The sequence below is a fragment of the Amyelois transitella genome, chromosome 3, assembly GCF_032362555.1.
Source record: "Amyelois transitella isolate CPQ chromosome 3, ilAmyTran1.1, whole genome shotgun sequence".
Lineage (NCBI taxonomy): Eukaryota > Metazoa > Arthropoda > Insecta > Lepidoptera > Pyralidae > Amyelois > Amyelois transitella.
Window position 1 is genome coordinate 9,479,130 of NC_083506.1, and position 18,708 is coordinate 9,497,837.

The 18,708-nt window shown below is 37.1% G+C and overlaps 1 protein-coding gene across 1 annotated transcript; it reads right to left on the reverse strand.

The window, feature by feature from the left end:
- Positions 1 to 7,652: 7,652 nt before the first annotated feature.
- On the reverse strand, positions 7,653 to 18,482 carry LOC106140134 (ubiquitin-protein ligase E3C). Its single transcript, XM_060950966.1, has 21 exons — positions 18,308 to 18,482; positions 18,081 to 18,208; positions 17,433 to 17,636; positions 17,032 to 17,151; positions 16,373 to 16,499; positions 15,874 to 16,024; positions 15,490 to 15,713; positions 14,808 to 15,180; positions 14,297 to 14,565; positions 13,641 to 13,867; positions 13,130 to 13,298; positions 12,847 to 12,961; positions 12,652 to 12,770; positions 12,124 to 12,235; positions 11,752 to 11,884; positions 11,310 to 11,522; positions 10,572 to 10,666; positions 10,122 to 10,282; positions 9,581 to 9,711; positions 8,876 to 9,045; positions 7,653 to 8,212 (listed from the first exon to the last, which is right to left on the reverse strand). Exons 2-20 carry the CDS (start codon positions 18,204 to 18,206, stop codon positions 8,878 to 8,880), a joined length of 3,237 nt encoding a protein of 1,078 aa, XP_060806949.1. The 5' UTR covers positions 18,207 to 18,208; positions 18,308 to 18,482; the 3' UTR covers positions 7,653 to 8,212; positions 8,876 to 8,877.
- Positions 18,483 to 18,708: the final 226 nt, after the last annotated feature.

Below are 18,708 nucleotides of genomic sequence, written 5' to 3' on the forward strand. Positions count from 1 at the left end.
TGTATGATTGCTGTAAGATTTTTCAACACTTTTAGTTGTACTTACATACATACAATCACCTATATCCCTTGTGGGGTAGACAGAGCCAACAGTCTTTAAAACACTGATAGGACACGTTCAGCTGTTTGGCATAATACTTGTACTTACTTATTTAAATTATTTTGGTTTATGAAATGGTTTATGAAATATGTAGGCACCTCTTTATGAGGTTCTCAATTCGCCGGAATCTTTGTTTCAACAAAGTTTTCGTAATGGTATGGTCTACTCGTAACATCCGCAGATATTGGAGTAGTACAATTTTCATTATAATTTTAATAATTATAATAATAATTTTATTTTGAAAGTCCTATGCTGGTAATAGCAAAAATGGATATGTGTTATTATCTGTTCGTTATTTATTTTGGACCCTTCGCCAGACCATGCAGACATTTTGATATATGAGGGTCGATGTCGGTAAGCCCATGACAGAAATAAAACCAGTAACTCTTTATGAACAACCAAAATTCATTCGCAAACAAACGACTAAAGTTAAGAATATACCTCATTTTATTATCATCTAAATTAAGTCCTTTACATGATGGCCGTGAATGAAGTGGTTGGCCGCGATATATGTACGTACATGATGTGGCAAATAATTGGCTGACTAAAGTTTTTCTAACCTAATTAGAAAGAAACATTGAATTTGAACATGGTCTTGCATCTTTTCAGCAAAATCTTTAAAAAGAAAAGAAAGAGGTAGTCTCTGCCTACCCCTCCGGGAAAGAGGCGTGATTTTATGTATGTATAAAATCTTTTAGTCATTGATTTTAGTTTTCGTAGAATGACGTCATCTATTCAGTGGATCATTGCGATAAATATTATATCGCTACTCACCAATTAACGGAGTATTTTTTAAATTTATTTTTATTTAGGATCTCTTCTTATTTCTTGAATTAATAAGTTTTTTTTTTTCGTAGGAAAACACAAATAACTGATAAATCAGTCATGAAAATCATCTTGATAAATAACGTCAGGCGGATGGCGATTGTGTATTTTTTCTTCTTTGTCGGTCGGCACAGTGTGTTAGTTTTTTCCAATTACTTCTGTCAATTGCCATCTCACTGGTTACTCCCTTTCTCCTCATACTATCCTTTACGCGATTGTGTATTTATTAATTATAACTGAAAATTTCCAGAAACACTAAAAAAGTAAAGGACCTTTCTATTTGAGAATAAAAATTGAAAGGTTAGAAAAAGGTTTAGGCGTCTATTTGGTCTACGGTACGACGAGCACGTGGTTTAACGAATTGGCCTTGAAATTGATGCCAATTTATTTGATAAGTTACTTACTCTAAGTAATTAGTCGAAATACTTTCGCAAACTATTAGCTACTTTCGTTACTACTTAATCTTAAGGACAGTCTTAAAGTTTTGATAAATACATTCATTCATTTATTTATATAAGCACGTCTATATCCCTTGTGGGGTAGACAGAGGAAGCGGTTTTGAAAGACGTAATGATAAAAGGCCACGTTTAGCCGTTAGGATTAATGATAGAATTGAGATTCAAATAGTGACAGGTTGATAAATAAACTAATATAACATTTGTCTCTAATTTACGAGTGCAAATATATTTTTACTGCCCCGATACTTATTGTCCCTGATGACGAGCTCATCAAAAATAATGATCACAATAATAGTGTTGATAGAGCGGCAATAAAACGTATCTGCAGCTCGAATTTCGTTGTATTTTGTTTGTCTACACTATTAATAATAAACGGATCTATGTTTAACTGCGACTTGGGTGGTCTTGGGGCAGACAGCAGACAGAATAAGGTCGAGATTTGAGAGATATCGTTCGCTCGGATGAAATTGAAATAGATAGGGAGAGGTAGGCACTTATCTTGTGTCAGATCGCATCTAGTGCTCCAGTGCGCCTAGAAACGTCGCTGGTACATTATCCACGCCATGTCACCCAGCGTACTCCATGCAGGTAGCATGGCCGACCTTATACTTGATGCCGCCAAAGAGTTGGGGAGATTTCGATGTGTCTGATTATATCAATATTAAATTCCCAAATCTACTTCTTTATTATATTACTAGCGGCCTGCCATGGCTTCTCCTGTGGTACATACATAGCAGATTATGCATCTTTTTAACAGTAAAAGAATTTTCATGGTCGGTTCAGTATTTCCGAAGAATAAACAAATTAATAATCATAGTTACAACTTAAGGAAAATTTTTATTTCTAACTAATGATGAAACTGATGAATAGAAGTCCTATTTATGAATATTAAGTTAAGAACAAGTTTTCGGACACCTTGAATCCAAGTTCGGTCTCATGATTAAACCGATAGAAAATACCATGAATGTGGCATTTTCTGTCAGCTTTATCTGATAAAGTAAGAACTGCAAAATGCTATGAATTTTTAATAAATAAAGAATGCACATAAAATTGTTATCTACGCCTACGTGAATAACCCGCATACAAAATTCCATAACCAAATAAGCTTACCTAATTGGAATTCTAATAAACATAAGAGCAGCCTCAGCTTGCACCAAGGCACACACCCGATAGCTTCACATTTTCCTCCCACACGCAGAATACTTATTCCAAATGACTGCTTAGTATGTACCACTGGTAGTATCTGGGAACCAGTGATTATTTTCCAAATAAAGAAGCACCGTGCTATTAAAATATAAATTAAATACTTAATGCCTACGACCTACCTACACATTTGATACTTATATAAAACAACAACTGAGGTTTATGTAGCAGTGGTACATGATATAAATTAATGCGAGAATCATAAATAGAGTCAGGTAAAAAGCGCATAATAAAAAAATCCATAATGCCCAGGTACAAATCCTACAGCGGCAAACAAAGACACTTTCCCAAGTTATTACATAAGTTTGATTGGTAACCGATGCTCATTCGGCAGGCAACTGCGAATTTCCATATTAAGGCAACTTATGATTGAGACCATGATCCAAGCTAGGTTTTTTTTTTTGAAAATTAGTCTAACTCTTTCTGTTCATTAAAAACTTATTAATATTGATATCGTGGTTTAAATTTTAGGCCATAAAGTTCGGAATGATTATATCTACTAATGCAACAATTACAGTGGTTTCCAGAACACCCGTTCTTCGAACCGATTTGCGCCAACCAATCATTACGTCTGTTCTAAACCGAAGATAGCCACTTCCTCATATGCGAAAACTTCAATTCCCTGTAATTATAGGTTTTAGTTTACGATCTTCTAGGCAAGGCTTTACGGCACGGAGCCTATGACTGACCTTCCGAGAAAATGGAGCTCTCGACAATGTCCACGACCACCCACGAACTGTTTGTTGTATTACCAGGCAAATTTAAGTGGAAACATAACACGGCCTTATTCAGAGCTCGAGTCACAATACAATTAGGTTCCTTTTATTGTAAGACTTGCCTTGTTGTATTTGTGGAACGATTAGTATCTTGGACCGATATTCTTTAAAACGAATGTTTCTACATTTGTTTTACAAGGCCTTTACCCAAGGTTTGTAAAAAATATTATTTTACAACTCTGAATAAACCTAAAGTTTAGCCTTTCTTCCTTTTTTTCCACACTATACTCCACTTCCACTATACTACAAACTCAGGTAGACTCCAGTGTCACAGTCAATATCAACAGCAAAGTTTTACAGTCAAAACTCTACATTACGAAGATTTGATTCATCATCCAAGGATTGGATTTATCTACACACATGGATATACAGTTTTGAAGCCTGGACGATCATGTTAAAGGAGGAAGCAAGCTCCTCTTGCCGGGAATTAGAACTTGCTTGAAAACCAAAAAGGCAAGCTTGAGCTGATAAAAGACCACATTATGATGAAATTACGATGAATCTACACATGCTCCACCTCAATCCACACCTAAACGAATCTAATTCGAAAATAACCATTTGACACCAATTCTAATTACAACACTATCCTGTAGGCAAGGCAGGGCCTTGATTACCTATAACAGCCACGCAACAAATTGCAATTTATTTCCCTTTGATTGTATCTTTATGCAACCGGTGCTTCTAGTCAAACCCACGAGCGGTAACGTATGTGCAGAATTTTAATGGGCTAATGTAGCACCCATAGTCAGTGTCCTAAATTATTCAGACTTATCTAGGATTGGGGATAAAAAGATAATATTTTATGATGTTAGTATTATTCCCGTAAAGGTATTATTAGCTATTATGCATCAATATATTAATATATTATTATATTGATGCATATGTTGTAAGACTAAGCTACAAAGAAAACTGTAGAAATACTGTAAGCCAACAAATCACACAGGCACTTCGCATGCACAAAATCTTGTTACCAAATCACGTCCACACGGGCCGCTGAATATTTTTATTCAGTCGTCGATAGGTAACTTTCCACACATTGCAATTTGATGAACAATGTTGCAAAGCAAATGAGTTGTCACCAAATCTGTACATGTGCCGTCACAGGCGTACCTGAACGTGATTGGCCTGCAAATGAGACCTTCAGCTGACAAAGGCTCCATATACAACTCGGAATAGCTGACCGTCGTCATAGTAACAATGTAAAGTAAAACCCAAGAAACCCTTCATGCAAGCTGGAGTATGCAAAATATTATGACGATTTTGCGCTTATTGGGTTTGAGTAAATTGGTCATTCACGCAGTATGGATAAGACACGGAAAGTGCGCTTTGAATTGTATAAAACGTAAGATTGACTTATTTGTGGCAACCAGTAGGTATGTATTTTTTTATCTTTTCTATTTTGCATATTTTATATATATGCATGTCTTTAAAGAAAAGGAATGTGAGAACATACATGATTTTGATTGAAAACATAGTTTTTGATATAGTGCCGTGTGGTTCCCGGCACCAATATAAAAAAGAATAGGACCACTTCATCTCTTTCCAATGGATGTCGTAAGAGGCACCTAAAGGTTAGGCTTATAAATTCGGGATTCTTTTTTTAGGCGAAGGGATTTCAACCTGTCACTTTATGAATCTTATACATACATATAATCTCGTCTATATCCCTTGCGGGGTAGACAGAGCCAACAGTTTTGAAAAAACTGATAGCCACGTTCAGCTATTTGGCTTAATGATAGAATTGAGATTCGAATAGTGACAGGTTGCTAGCCCATCGCCTAAAAAACAGAATCTCAAGCTTGTAAGCCTATCCCATAGTCCCCTTTTACGGCATCCATGGGAAAGAGATGGAGTGGTCCTATTCTTTTTTGTATTGGTGCCGGTAATATATATATGAATCTCAATTCTATAATTTAGCCAAACAAACAGAAAAAAAACAATCTCTCGGCCCGGCTCGGCCTATTAGTTACCAGACTGTAACTAATAGGCTCTATCTACCCCGCAAGGGATATAGATATGTTTATATGTATGTATGTATGTTTCTAATATCTTCTGGATCTCGGCATCTACCTATATAGACCAATGATCAATGTGTTTGTGCTTCGTGTCTGATTTCAAGCTTAATTAATTAAATGACACATGCAAAATCGCTTTAGATGGCGCGTAAATGCGAACAACGCCTTGCAAGTCAGGGTGATCGATCATCGTGTACCGAGTTTATTTTCTATAATAACTGCTTATTAGAGCGAACAATAAACACATATTTTAGCATTTCTTATTGTGTATATAAGCTTGAAATTATTTTAGCGTTACAACACTTCTGCATTTGTCTTAATTTTTCGTAGGTGTTGTGGCCTATAGATACTCGTACCTTTGATTTTTCATTATTTTCCTTGAATCGTATACGTCATTGAATAATAAATTTTAAATGTGTTGGTCATTTTATTCTCATTACGAGTCGACGAGTCGTTCAATCTTTTCATTGGCACAGAATTATAGTTGCCGCGAACGTGGTGGCCCTGTGACTCACCGAGTGACTTAAATTCATCTTTTATCCGATGTATAGATATTACAAAACACAACATACACCTTTCCAGAAGAGTTAGGCATAAAACTATCTACATTTTTCTACTTGCTTGATCTCGATAATATACTAAACTGAGACTGACACTATTGATTACTTAGAAAGAAGAAAAGTATCTACAGAACAGTTTCGAGGATCATCATGGACAATTAAATCCCTGCAGAACTTAGTCCTTGCCTTTAGTTTAAATCTTATAAGTTTTCCAAAGACCATGACAATGAATCAAAAGATTTGTATCTTAGGATAATCATGATTACGAAGCATAAAATTGTGATGAATGATTGTTGCTAACTTTGACAATGTGATGTACAAGCCAGTTATGTGGAATTAGGGTTCGTGGGCAAGATCTGAGCCGGTGGCTACCGCACACGGCTCAGGCACGCACGCTTGCGAACAAACCTCATTCATCAGCCGAGATTGATTGCAACTGTCAAAACGCTAATGGCGGCGAGAGCCCGCCATCTTGGAACCGATGAATGCACCTAAGCCAATATTAATGCGCGTTATTGATGAGCTCCAAGCTTAAGTTCACGGTTACTTATTAGATGTGTAATTTATTAAGCATTCTATTGATGTTTAAAACGAGGTAAATGAGCCCGCGATAAACCTCGTTAGCAGGTATGTATGACCGCTGGTACAGTCGCTGACGCTATGGTTTTCATAATTTCCAAACTGGAAGACAAAAATAAATTAAAACTGTGTTTACGTAAATACAAAGGTAAGGCAAGTTAAATTCATGAATTAAAGCTTTAATTTGTGTTCAGAATAGTACCTACAGGTACCAACTGGAGCACAAATCTGCCACTGAGATCATAATTTTATAAAACTTAAATAAGCTATCATTCCAATCGCTCATTATATCTTGAGAGTAGTTTCATACGAGTAATTTCAGAAATGATATTGCCCGGAACAATTGCCAAGCTAAGATCTGACCGGAAAATCATGAAAACAATCATAAAATCATTCATAATAATGATGAAGTTAAAAAAGCGATGTTTAGTACTAAAATATTGAAAAAGAAAACTATATAGCCTAGGCTTGTTACTACTACTACTAGACTTTGTCCGTCAGTCGTACAAGAAACGACAAGTTTGCCGCTTTAGATCCCGACAGTACGTGATAGATGCGCTCTTTGCTGGAACGCTCACGTGATGGTGGCAATAAATCTTTAATTGAATTCGTATCGCCCATTCAATCTCTGAGTGATCGGTGGGTGAATAATAAGCTATATACAGGGTGGTATAACATCACTTCTTTACCTACCGCAGAGGCACGGTGTGGCTGTTACTAAACAAACACTTTCAACTAATATACATCACTGTCGTATCTCGTATCACGCTTTTTCTAATTCTCTGAGGTGTCCTATGGCAAACAACTCACTGACGACAGTTGAAATATATCAAAATGATTAGGGTGTGGCATAAATATAGGATTAAACACTGTCTTTGGGATGTGGGAAATAACATTGCACTGTTATTTATATGAGCAAAAACTTTTTTTTAATATCAAGAGTAGATACTATTACTAATTCTGTGGTACTGTTAAAAAACGTTCTGTTAAAAAATGATTCCGAGTATGCGACCTTTTTGTTTCATCGTACCGCAGCTAAACAATTGAAAAAGTAACAGTGACTATGTTTAATGCACTTAGTTAAACATGGCCTATGCTGTAAATTATAATACATACTTTATTGAGGTTACAAAGATATAGTGAAAAACAGAAACACGGAGTTGACAGCTTTATTGTATAGGTACTAAAATATAAAATCGCTTTTAAACAAATAGAGGAGCGATGACTCGTGTAAAATGCGACTATTCGCATTTAAAATAATCCATTGCATTCACATACAAGTTCAAACGAACAAAAAATATATCTTTTATACAATTTCATATACCTATGTTGTAAGAGATATATAAATTCGAATATTTTTCTAATTTTATTTACACCTACAAACATCAGTAACCACAACACGTATCTAATTATTAATATTTTTGTCGTTCACATAGTTAAGAATAAGAAACCTTTAGGAAAAATAAATAGATTTCATAGAAATAGTCACAACAGTAAATGAAAAAAAAGTATAGTCGAACAGTAAGTAGGTAACATTTACAACATTAAATACTATATGTATAAGTTCTAATACATTATCACAATAAGATTTAAAATATTATTATGATAATAATATTGTAGAGAAATAAAATGTACAATAAATGTATACATCTTCAACATAATCCACGCATGAGTCTCGCCACGGACGACATTTGATCCTGAAATGAAAACGTCACAAATAATAAGAATGCGTTAAAATATTAATAAAAGCTGTATCAATGAATTATAAAACGGGAATACCAGTATCTCACAAAGCTATTATTATAACAGCAAGCAATTAACTAGTAACAGGACAATATAGCTGTTAAACTCCACTAGCGACACGACGCGACCTACTGCGATGTGACTAAATTACTTTGGTAGCCGTTGCTTCTGTTTATATTAAATTAAACGAATATTTGGTTTTCTCTGCAGTAACTCACTTCTAGCAAAGTACGAACCGCATCCCCTTACTTGTATGACATACAGAAGCTTCTGTGCTAGCAGCTGATTTTCCGAGTAAAACTCTAGCAGTTTCATAGACAACTCTATGGTCAAAAATAAATCAACATTATGGGAATTCAACGATTTAAAAGTCCAAAATAATAAGAATTCAACATTTTGAAAAACCATGAAAACCAAATATTCTTCATTTTCGAATTTCAACTTTATTGAGTTCAACCTCCTGAGCCTAAAGATTGATGATAAGTACTCACGTCTAACTGAGTTCGAAGCTGGCGCCGGCCGTTATGGCGTAGAATAGTTTCTCTGCGAGCTGGCTCTCCGAGTGGGACTTTAGCAGTTTCATAGACAGCTCTATGGTCAAACAGGGAAGTACTCACTTTTAGCTAAGTTCGAAGCCGGCGCCGGCCTGTATGGCATACAATAGTTTCTCTGCCAGCTGGTCCTCCGAGTGGAACTCCGGCAATTTCAGCAGGTTCATACACGTGGAAGATGACGGGAGACGGTAAGATGCGCCCGCTGATTGTATGCAGAATGGTGGCTGGAGGTCCTGGTTATGAAAAATATTTATATAGTGACATATAAATCCATCATAAAAGCGTGTTTGGATGGTAACCGATGTTCTTAAGATGAGGGAAAATAGTGAGGATACTTTCATATACAGGCAACTAAATGTATAACGGTTATCCAACGTGGCTGACAAGCATTATAAAATGGAGATGACAGTCTCTCTACGTTATGACCTTTGCATTCCTTTCCCCTTGGCATGGCACGCGCGACGCCGTTTTTACCGTGTGATAACCTATCGCAGTTTCGCTATTTGTTATGACGTGAAACGGGACAGCGATAGTTTATCGCGCGATAAAAACGGCGTCGCGCGTGTCATGTTACGAGGGCTTAGTCGGATCACAGACGGACTCCGGCGCTTACTCATAATTTCATACCCGTTTTAAGTCTATTCAGCGGTTTTGACGTGAAAGACAATCACACAAACTTACTTTCATATCGATAAACTTACTAACAATGCTTAACAAAACTATGGATCATGGAATCTGACAAAAAAATATTTTTATTTTTATAATAACCTTGAATCCTAATAGCGGCGGCCTCGAGCAACTGGTGACGAATTTGAGTAGTTGCCGCCTCTGGTCGTCCGTGAAGTTCTCCACGACCTTCCAGAAACATTGCACCGTCGGGTGTGTGTCGGAGAAACCACCTGTTCAACAAATAGTAATTTAAGAAATCTGAGTCACATTAACAATTAATATGCCATTTTAATCCTTTACGGGAATGGGGCACAGAAAAAGATCTGGAGAAGACCACAATCGGATGTCTTAATGATGGAATTGAAAAAAAATGAATAAGTGATTGACTGCTCAATAAGTTTAATGGGATTTATATTGTGCTGGTTTTTTATAAATTATAGGAGTAAAGGATTTTAAACTTGGGACTCTTTAGGCGATGGGCGAGCAACCTATGACACTTTCTCTGAATCTGAATTCCAACATTTAGACATCTAGCTAAACGTGGCCTGTGTCATGTAGCTACGGGTTCTGTTTATTGTAAGGGATAAAGCTGTGATATATGTCTGTGTAAAAACTGATATCCTGATTCTTTTTCACTGACCTGAGTACTGGGTATGTCTCCTCAGGTCGTCCAGGTCAATGGGAACCTCTGCTCCAGAGATAAGAAGCTGCAACTCTCTACATGAGAACATTCGCAGCCACTCTGCATTCACTACGGACGTCAGGCCCCGTTTGAACGCGTTGCACTGTAACCTTATTTGCCTAAAAAACAAATGTTTTAATAAAAAAATATGGCAAATTTGTCTCTTTTTATCGATCGATACTTTACATGCTTTGGAAAGATTTCTGCTTTCCGAATGTAAAATCTTTTCACAGGATGTAATATCATTCACATGTACATTTTAGGTAACCAAAGTCTTGAAGGCACAATAACTATGCGAACAATCGATTAAAATTATAATGATAGAAGAATAGGAACAAATCTTGACATATTAAAATACAGTATTACATATATTAATTTGTTGTTAATACATTAAATTGAAGTCCGCACCTGTTTAGTTTGTAGTCAGCTACTAAATGTATATACTCTATTCTATTTTCGGCGGTGACAGGAATGTTGGCACCACCCGGTTTCAGTTCGTCTATCTGTAACAAAATATCAGTTCTCCTAAAGTGAACTAAACTCCTGTGTTAAGGATTTTTCTTATATTTTAGAAATTAATTTGACATAACATGTATTTCTTGCTTTCCCAATAATCACACCTAAAATTAAGAACTGTCGTCTGAACTGAGGTCGAGTTCAGAATATCAAGTCATTTTTATAAATTGTAGTATTGTCATTCTTACATAATGACAAGTACTCTAATAGAACTCTTAATTCTTTCACTCTGTCTTGCTTTAAACATTTTCGCAGCACCACGCTTTCTAATTCAGCCGACAGTACAAAAAAGTCCGCCAGTAGTAACTGTGCTAAAAGGTTTGAAAACATTTTAGAATGTTCTATTAGGTTCCCGGCACCAATAAAAAATAATAATAGGAACACTCCATCTCGTTCCCATGGATGTCGTAAAAGGCGACTAAGGGATAGGCTTACAAACTTGGGATTCTTTTTTAGGCGATGGGCTAACAACCCGTCACTATTTGAATCTCAATTCTATCGTTAAGCCAAACAGCTGAACGTGGCCATTCAGTCTTTTCAAGACCGTTGGCTCTGTCTACCCCGCAAGGGATATAGCCGTGACCGATATGTATGTATGTTCTAGAATGTTCCATCAGGAGCGGTGCGCACCCTCTGCTCGCCCAGCTCGACGCTGACGAGCGTGAAGTCGAGCCCCAGGTCGGGCACGTCCTGGCGGCGGTGCGCGCGCAGCAGCAGCAGCCCGCGGTACAGGCCCGGGTCCAGCGACGCCAGCGCGTGCACGTCGGGCTCGCGCGACGAGCACAGCTTGCTGAGGAAGAACTCCGCGAGCGGGAGTTCCACGAGGAGATTCTCGTATAACGCCTGGGTAAATACACAACAAGATTCACAAATGAGAGCAAAATTAAACAAAAAATCGTACCAGTAATTTAATTCAAAAATGGATCTTAAGATCTTGCAATAAAGCATCCTACTACTAAATACTTAAATTTCAAAATCTGCTCATTGAACTTAATATCTTCGTCAAACTTAAACGATGAATTAGATAAAACTTTATTTTACATTTGAATGTATAAAGAACGGCGAACCTTACCTTCCCTAACATTCTGCCGACGAAATAATAATGCATAGTAAAGTCATCATATAGCAAGTTCACCCCTGGATTCGGATACAGCATGTTGTCTTTTGTTAGTCTAAATAAACCCCGGTTAGGGTCGAATGCAGATCTGAAAATAATGAGAATAATTATTTTTATTTGGAAACAAATAATGTTATATATAGTTAAATAAGACTATTACATTATCTCCTATAGTTGTGGTAGAAGGCAACACCAAAGAAAAGTGAAATAGAATCATTGCCGGACTAAAGAACAAAAGAAGGTTGTTGTAAGACTGTAACAGACTAGTTTATGATGAGAGGAGTAAGATAAAGGTAGCTATATAAAGGAAGGCTCAGGGTAACTTACTTGAGGAGTTCAGAGAGGAACTCCCGGAACAATCCTCCGCCGTCGACCCCGGCCTCCTCCGCGCCCGCCTGATTGATCAGTTGCACGCGTAGCTTTAGCTTCATGTCCGGTTCTGATAAAACACAACGGAATTTTATATATTTTTAAGCAGTTAAATAAGTTGATGGCAGGGGCCATGGAGTGACTGTATGAAAAGAGATTTTCGAAAGTTCATTTGGTAGTCATTAATTTTATTATTATTTTTTTTTAATGTAGCCGATTCACACATTTTTCCAATGTTTTCTACCTTATCACTATCACACATTTGTACTCATTATGTGTTCACATTGAATTTTGAGTTTGTTTCAGCTCATAATCACAATCTTAATGCAGTTAAATTGTTTTCCCCTTAATCTAAATACACCTGGATATTTAAGTGCCTTTGACCTCATTCTGCCTGATGGCAATGTGGCTTATATAAGATGGAAGAGAAGCTTAAATATTTCTAATATAATATGGGTTACTATGCATATAAACATCAGTACTCACCATTACTAGGGCTAAGTTTGTCGAATGCATCTTCGTATAAGTGCGTACGCCGAACACTGATATTTATTGAGGGGCCTTCGTTGAAATTACTCATTTCATACCAGTGATCGTGTTTTTCCCTGCAACAGACAAACAAAATTATAACAAATCCCTAAGACTTCTTTTAGTACGACCTCATTAGACTTTGATACATACCTAATAAGTAATCCTTGGAATATTAAAACTCTCGTAGAAAACGGTACCACGAACGGTATTTCCCGTAGAATTGTGACCGTTCTCAGCTCTTTTATAGTGAGTGGTGGGCCTTCTTCTGTAACACAAAATATTGTATTGCATTCATTAAAATAAGGTAGGTAACCGAGAAAACACAAGAAAAATACCAATTCTTAACCGAGGGAGACCTTTCGAAATCCAAATGTTAAAATATATATTTTTTAATTTGTAACAGTATCAATGGACAGTATTATGAACAACTGACCGGCGTCCCTGGGCGGCGCGGCGGGCCCGCGAGCGCGGCGCGCGCCGGCCGCCAGCAGCGCGCCGGCGCCGGCCTCGGGCACGGCGTCGGGCGCCGGCCACGACTCCGCGCCGCAGAACTGCAGGCGCGCGTCGCGGTCGTACAGCAAGCGGAGGAGGTGCGTGCACACCTACACAAATTATTACATGTTTTTATAACATATGTATACACTGTACTAACTGTATTTAGCTACTGAAACACTAAGGAATAAAATTGCGAAGAGTGTACAATATAGAAAAATCAAGATAGTACGGTAAAATATCAGGGTTAGTTTTTTCCTCTCAAGCCATGTAGAACAAAGCTTAATTACTTTTGCATCGAGACAGAAATTCATAAAAGCCACTAAACTTTAAAATTATGCATCCAAAAACAGTTTTTTTCATAACAAAGATATTTTTTATTATGGCTTAAACACTCTAGAAATCAAAGTGACAAAATTTCTGTACGTTCATATCAGTATAAATGTCCGTACCTTGAAGAGATGCGACCAGGCCGCCGTGTGCTCGGCGCCCTGCGCGGCGCTGCTGACGGCGTGGCGGTAGGGCGCGGCGACGGCGGGCCGCGCGCCCGGCACGGCCAGCTCCAGCAGCCCCAGGCACGCGTGGCGCAGCGTGCGGCACAGCGCGCCCAGCTCCGCGAACGAGAACGCGTGCACGCGGCCCGCGCCCGCGCCCGCGCTCGGCTCCGGCGCTGTACCTACTGATGTCGCACATAGTAAACCAACCTTATGGGAATTGTCACTGTTTGGCATACCAAACAGCTGGGCTATTTTCCACATCAGCTGGGATCATAATCCCAGCTGATGTGGAAAATGCGAATGTAAGTTTATTTGGTTGTTTGTTGCCTTTTCAGGCGTTATCTACTGAACCAATCTACTTGAAATTTTGCGTGCATATAATTATGAATCTGGAGAAGGACATTTTCATTCCGGTAAAAACTTTACTTAGGATTTGAAAACCCAGTATTCTTTTGTAGATGGCGCTACATTCGTCGCTTTTTGTAAGTGGTGCCAAATTCGCTGGCTTCACGGCCGAGCTATATGTCACAGTGCTTATAATGACATAATGATAGAAAAATTTTTAAGAAGGATAATTTAAGACAAAAATATATCATCAAAACTAAACTTACAGCTCAGGCTCTCATCGTCTTCCGGGTCCCTACAGAACTCCGTGTCGTGCAACGTGCCAATGAGCAGCGAGAACAGAGCACAGAACACCGCTAACGGCGCCAGCAGCCGGTCGAGGCCCAGCACAGCGGAGTCAGCGCCGAGGCCTCGCGACAACGCCGCTAGCAGCGGCGTGGCCGAACCGCCGAATGAGGACTCGTGGCTCATGCTGCTCAACCAGCGCCACAGACCGCGCAGGAATATAGGTTTGAACGCTAGTGTGTACAACAGTCTGGAAAGAAAGTATAAAAATAATAAGCTGTGTCCGAACGACTACTAATGGCACGGAAAAGATATAGATCATAAATCTTAACCGTTAACGAATGCACATTGTCGACATGAAAAGATTTGGTGAATAAGTAAAATTCAGCATTTCCAAATTATGTCAAAAATTCACATGCGTTTAAAGGGCCAATAAAGCTAATATTTTGTATAGGTACTGCGATAATTAATACGAAACTAAATTATTCTCACCTGTATTTGTGCAAGGCCATTCTATGGCTGAGCAGTAAATTATGGCAAATTTCAGATACGCAGTCTAAGAACTCGTCGGTAAGGTCCATCGCCGTGATTTGAGTGCAAATGACCATCACAAAACGGTCCGGTTCATTCAGCAATTCTATACAACGCGTGAGTAAGGTCTGCTCCCTCACAGACGTAGGGTTCACCTCAGTTTCACTATCACTGTCGTCATCCTTATCAGCTGCAGTTTCTTGACTGTACAGTGAATCTTCATACTCATACGAAATTTGCTTATTACAAACATTAACAGTTAATTTGGCTATTAGTTTAAGGTAATCTAACACGATGGGGTTTTTCGGACTGTCCCATTTTCTTAGTTGGCTAACTGTAATAAAATTAAAATTTAAGGTGAATATTTTTGGATTGTTTTTAGTATGAATTAATAATAATTAAAGTATTACTTGTGTAAGTGCTCTTTATATCTCTTAATAAAAATTTAATGTGTCCAATAATTTTAACTTTATATCATTGCAATAAGTTTCATTTCTCAAGCTCAAAATCAATTCAACATTTAAAGCTTGTTTAAAAGGTTGAATTGAAATACTATCTGAAATGATACATATATTATGATTAAGTGATGGTAAAATTTAACCTCCTACAAAGCAAGAACTTAAAAACAAAATTGCGCACTTACCACAGTCCGGTGGCTCTAAAGACAATACAGAATGCAACAGCCAGGAGTCGTTCACTAAACTTTTACTATTAAACTTGTCGTCATCCCGTAGACACCGCACGAGGGAGCAGAACGGGAATTTGTGGTTGTTCCGGTCCGAAAGGGATGGCAGTATGAACATTTCTACAGGCTCCGGATAAGGGTTACAGAGGAATGCCGATGCGAATTCAGACATGATGGTATCGCTGTAAACAAACATTGGCAAATCGTTTAAAATTTCGTATATCAAATTATTTATTAAAATAAAAATATATTAAACCTAAATTGAAAAAAAAAATGAACTAGATTAATATAACGACTAATTTATCAATGACACTGTATTAAAAAAAACAACCACAAACGTACTCATATCCTGGTATGTCAAGAACGGTCAAATGCAGTGGTCTCTCGATGAGGTCGAGTAGTGCTCCACAGAGTGGAGTTGGTGGGTTTGGAGATGGTCCATAGAGTGGGGGGGTCTTTTGGCACAATAAAGCGCACAGGTCCTTGAAATAGCCTGCAATTTTTATTATTTGAAATTATTACATAATGGATGAATGTCGTAAACATTGAAAATACATAGCATCATTTAATAAATATAAATAGTATTAGTACTTGTACATATAAATACTAGTGATTATTTGAGATCAGCGCTGGTTGGTTACCTTACTTTTAATTTAAATGTTTAGATTAAATGTCAAAAAAGACTTATTTTTATTTGATAACATTATATCCATGAAGTTGTGACCAATAAAATATATATATTACAAAACTACTACAATATTTTTGTACAATTTAATCTTCATTCATGCCAAGGTCGAAAAAGTAGATACACAAAATGTTTATTTTTAAGGGAAAGTTTTACCTCTTTTGACAAGATAAAGATATGTATTGCCAATGGTATTTACAACTTCATCATAAGGCATCACTGCTTCGGCCGAAGACAGAGAAGTGAACACTTCAAACATTCTCAGAGGCACTGCCAGGGGAATCTGAAATGAATATAAAAAACAAATTCAACTTCTTCTTTCTCCAAATTCTCCATTAAAGTCATGTATAAACTTATAGCTGCTAATCACAAATGTGACTAGCATCAATAGTGAAATCCATATCTGTACCACATACATAAATGACACCTCTTTCCCGGAGGGGTCGGCAGAGACCACATCTTTCCACTTGCCACAATCCCTGCACACTTCTTTCGCTTATCTACATTCATCACTCTCTTCATGCAAGCTCATTGGTTTCGGGTACTCTTAACCAGACCATTTTTTTACAATGTCTCCGATTTGTTCAAGGTTCGTTTATTCGGTCTTCCCACTCCAACAGTCCCATTCCGTACTCCCGATACTTATCCAAAATAATATTACTTATAAATGGTAAAGCCTATTTGCTTGTCTACTATCTATTTGACCAGTCTATAGAATTTGGCACACACATACTTAGGAGTACCTTGAAGGACATAGGGAGAAGAACATACCTCGCATCCCACAAAAAGTACTATTCTCACCATAATTTACTCACCTCAGACTCTTTTCTCAATAATTTTAAATGCAATGCAAGGAGCCTCCTCATCTGGATACAAGATTCTACACTTTTGAACACTTGCTTCCATTGTTTTAATAATAACTGTGAGATTGCAACCTGAAAGTAGAATGATGCATACATTATATAATAAACCCTACTTTTTCATAATTTAAGCACTATACCACAAACCCACTCATGTGTATGGCTGTGTATGGCAGAACAAAATAAGTCCCATACTGTTAAACAACAGGTAAGATGAATCTAAGACTGAATATTAAGTATCATAGTATATTACATTTCACGAATCAAGCAGCTATTTATTTGTTATGTTCACTGCTTTTTTAATAATACAACTAATTATTGCTAAAATATGAAAAGCAACAAATAAGATACATTACCAATCTAGAAAAATCTATTCCATCATTGTAGAAAAAGAGCAATTTTGCAACTAGAGCAGATATCACAAAGTGGTCTTCAGCCCTTGCCCCGACAAACATGCTGTCAAACTGCTCCCGCTCATATTGTTTCAAATGCTTTTTTGTGAGGTAACTTCGGACATACGCTTGGATTTTAATAGTACTGTTGAGGCGCCTTCTGAACTCCTATATCAAATAAAGATTTAAAGCAAGTCACACAATTCATTCACACAAAAATCTGCTTTACTTAGTCAACAATTATAAATAACGTCTCTAAAGCTTATTTCCTAGGTTTGTTATTTCAAATTTGTTGCTAAGAGAGAGAATTAAAATAAAGTTCAAAAAAAATTTATGTCAAATAGATGATTTAACCCCAAGTAATTTTATACAAAAACTTTTATAAAAACTCAAATTACTGTTGCTGAATAATTTGCATTGCATCAATAATCTATCCAACCGAACCTGGCCTTTCAGTCTTTTCAAAACTACTGGCTCTCTCTCTCCTTTATAAGGATATTTAAAATTAAGTGTGCCTACTTATATATACATCAATTATAACTAGGAACACTTAACTGTGTAGTGAATAAAAATGAATTAATTTTAATTAATTTTAAACGAGAATAGACAAACCTCTCGTTTTTGTCTTTGTTGCTGTGACTGCAATATCAAGGCTTCCCTGTCAGTCTTTCGCTGGGCGCTGGCACCAGATAAATTCTGTTGGGGCTTTCGCCTGAAGTCGCCTTCGAAGGAATACATGACTGAAATAATGTACTGGATTATCAAAGAGTAAAACATCCTATCATTTATCTTATACAAACAACAATCAGCTGAAAAGTTCAATTATTATTATAACTCACCTTAAATTAACATAACTATTTATTATTTGATATAATAATCCAAAACTTTTTACTCGAATGTTATAAACATGCCCTAAAATCGAAAGAAATCAAGCCAAAATAAAATTATCCTCCTTTTATTTTATTTGTTCATTTCCAGAATGACAAGACAAATGTTAAGATTTTTTTGTACAATCAAATGTCAGAGTTAGATAATAAACAAGCAGTATTGCCATATTCAAGAGGACTAAAAAGGCTATCAAGCCACCATGGAACTAATAGAGAAGTGGTGACTCTATCTATTTATTAAAGCATTAAAGACGCCTGTACACACGGAGCCAACGCATTAGAAAATCGAGCCGCGCTTAAAGAAAAACGTCGACTTCTTGGACAAGTACTCCTATACAACAACTTTATACCTT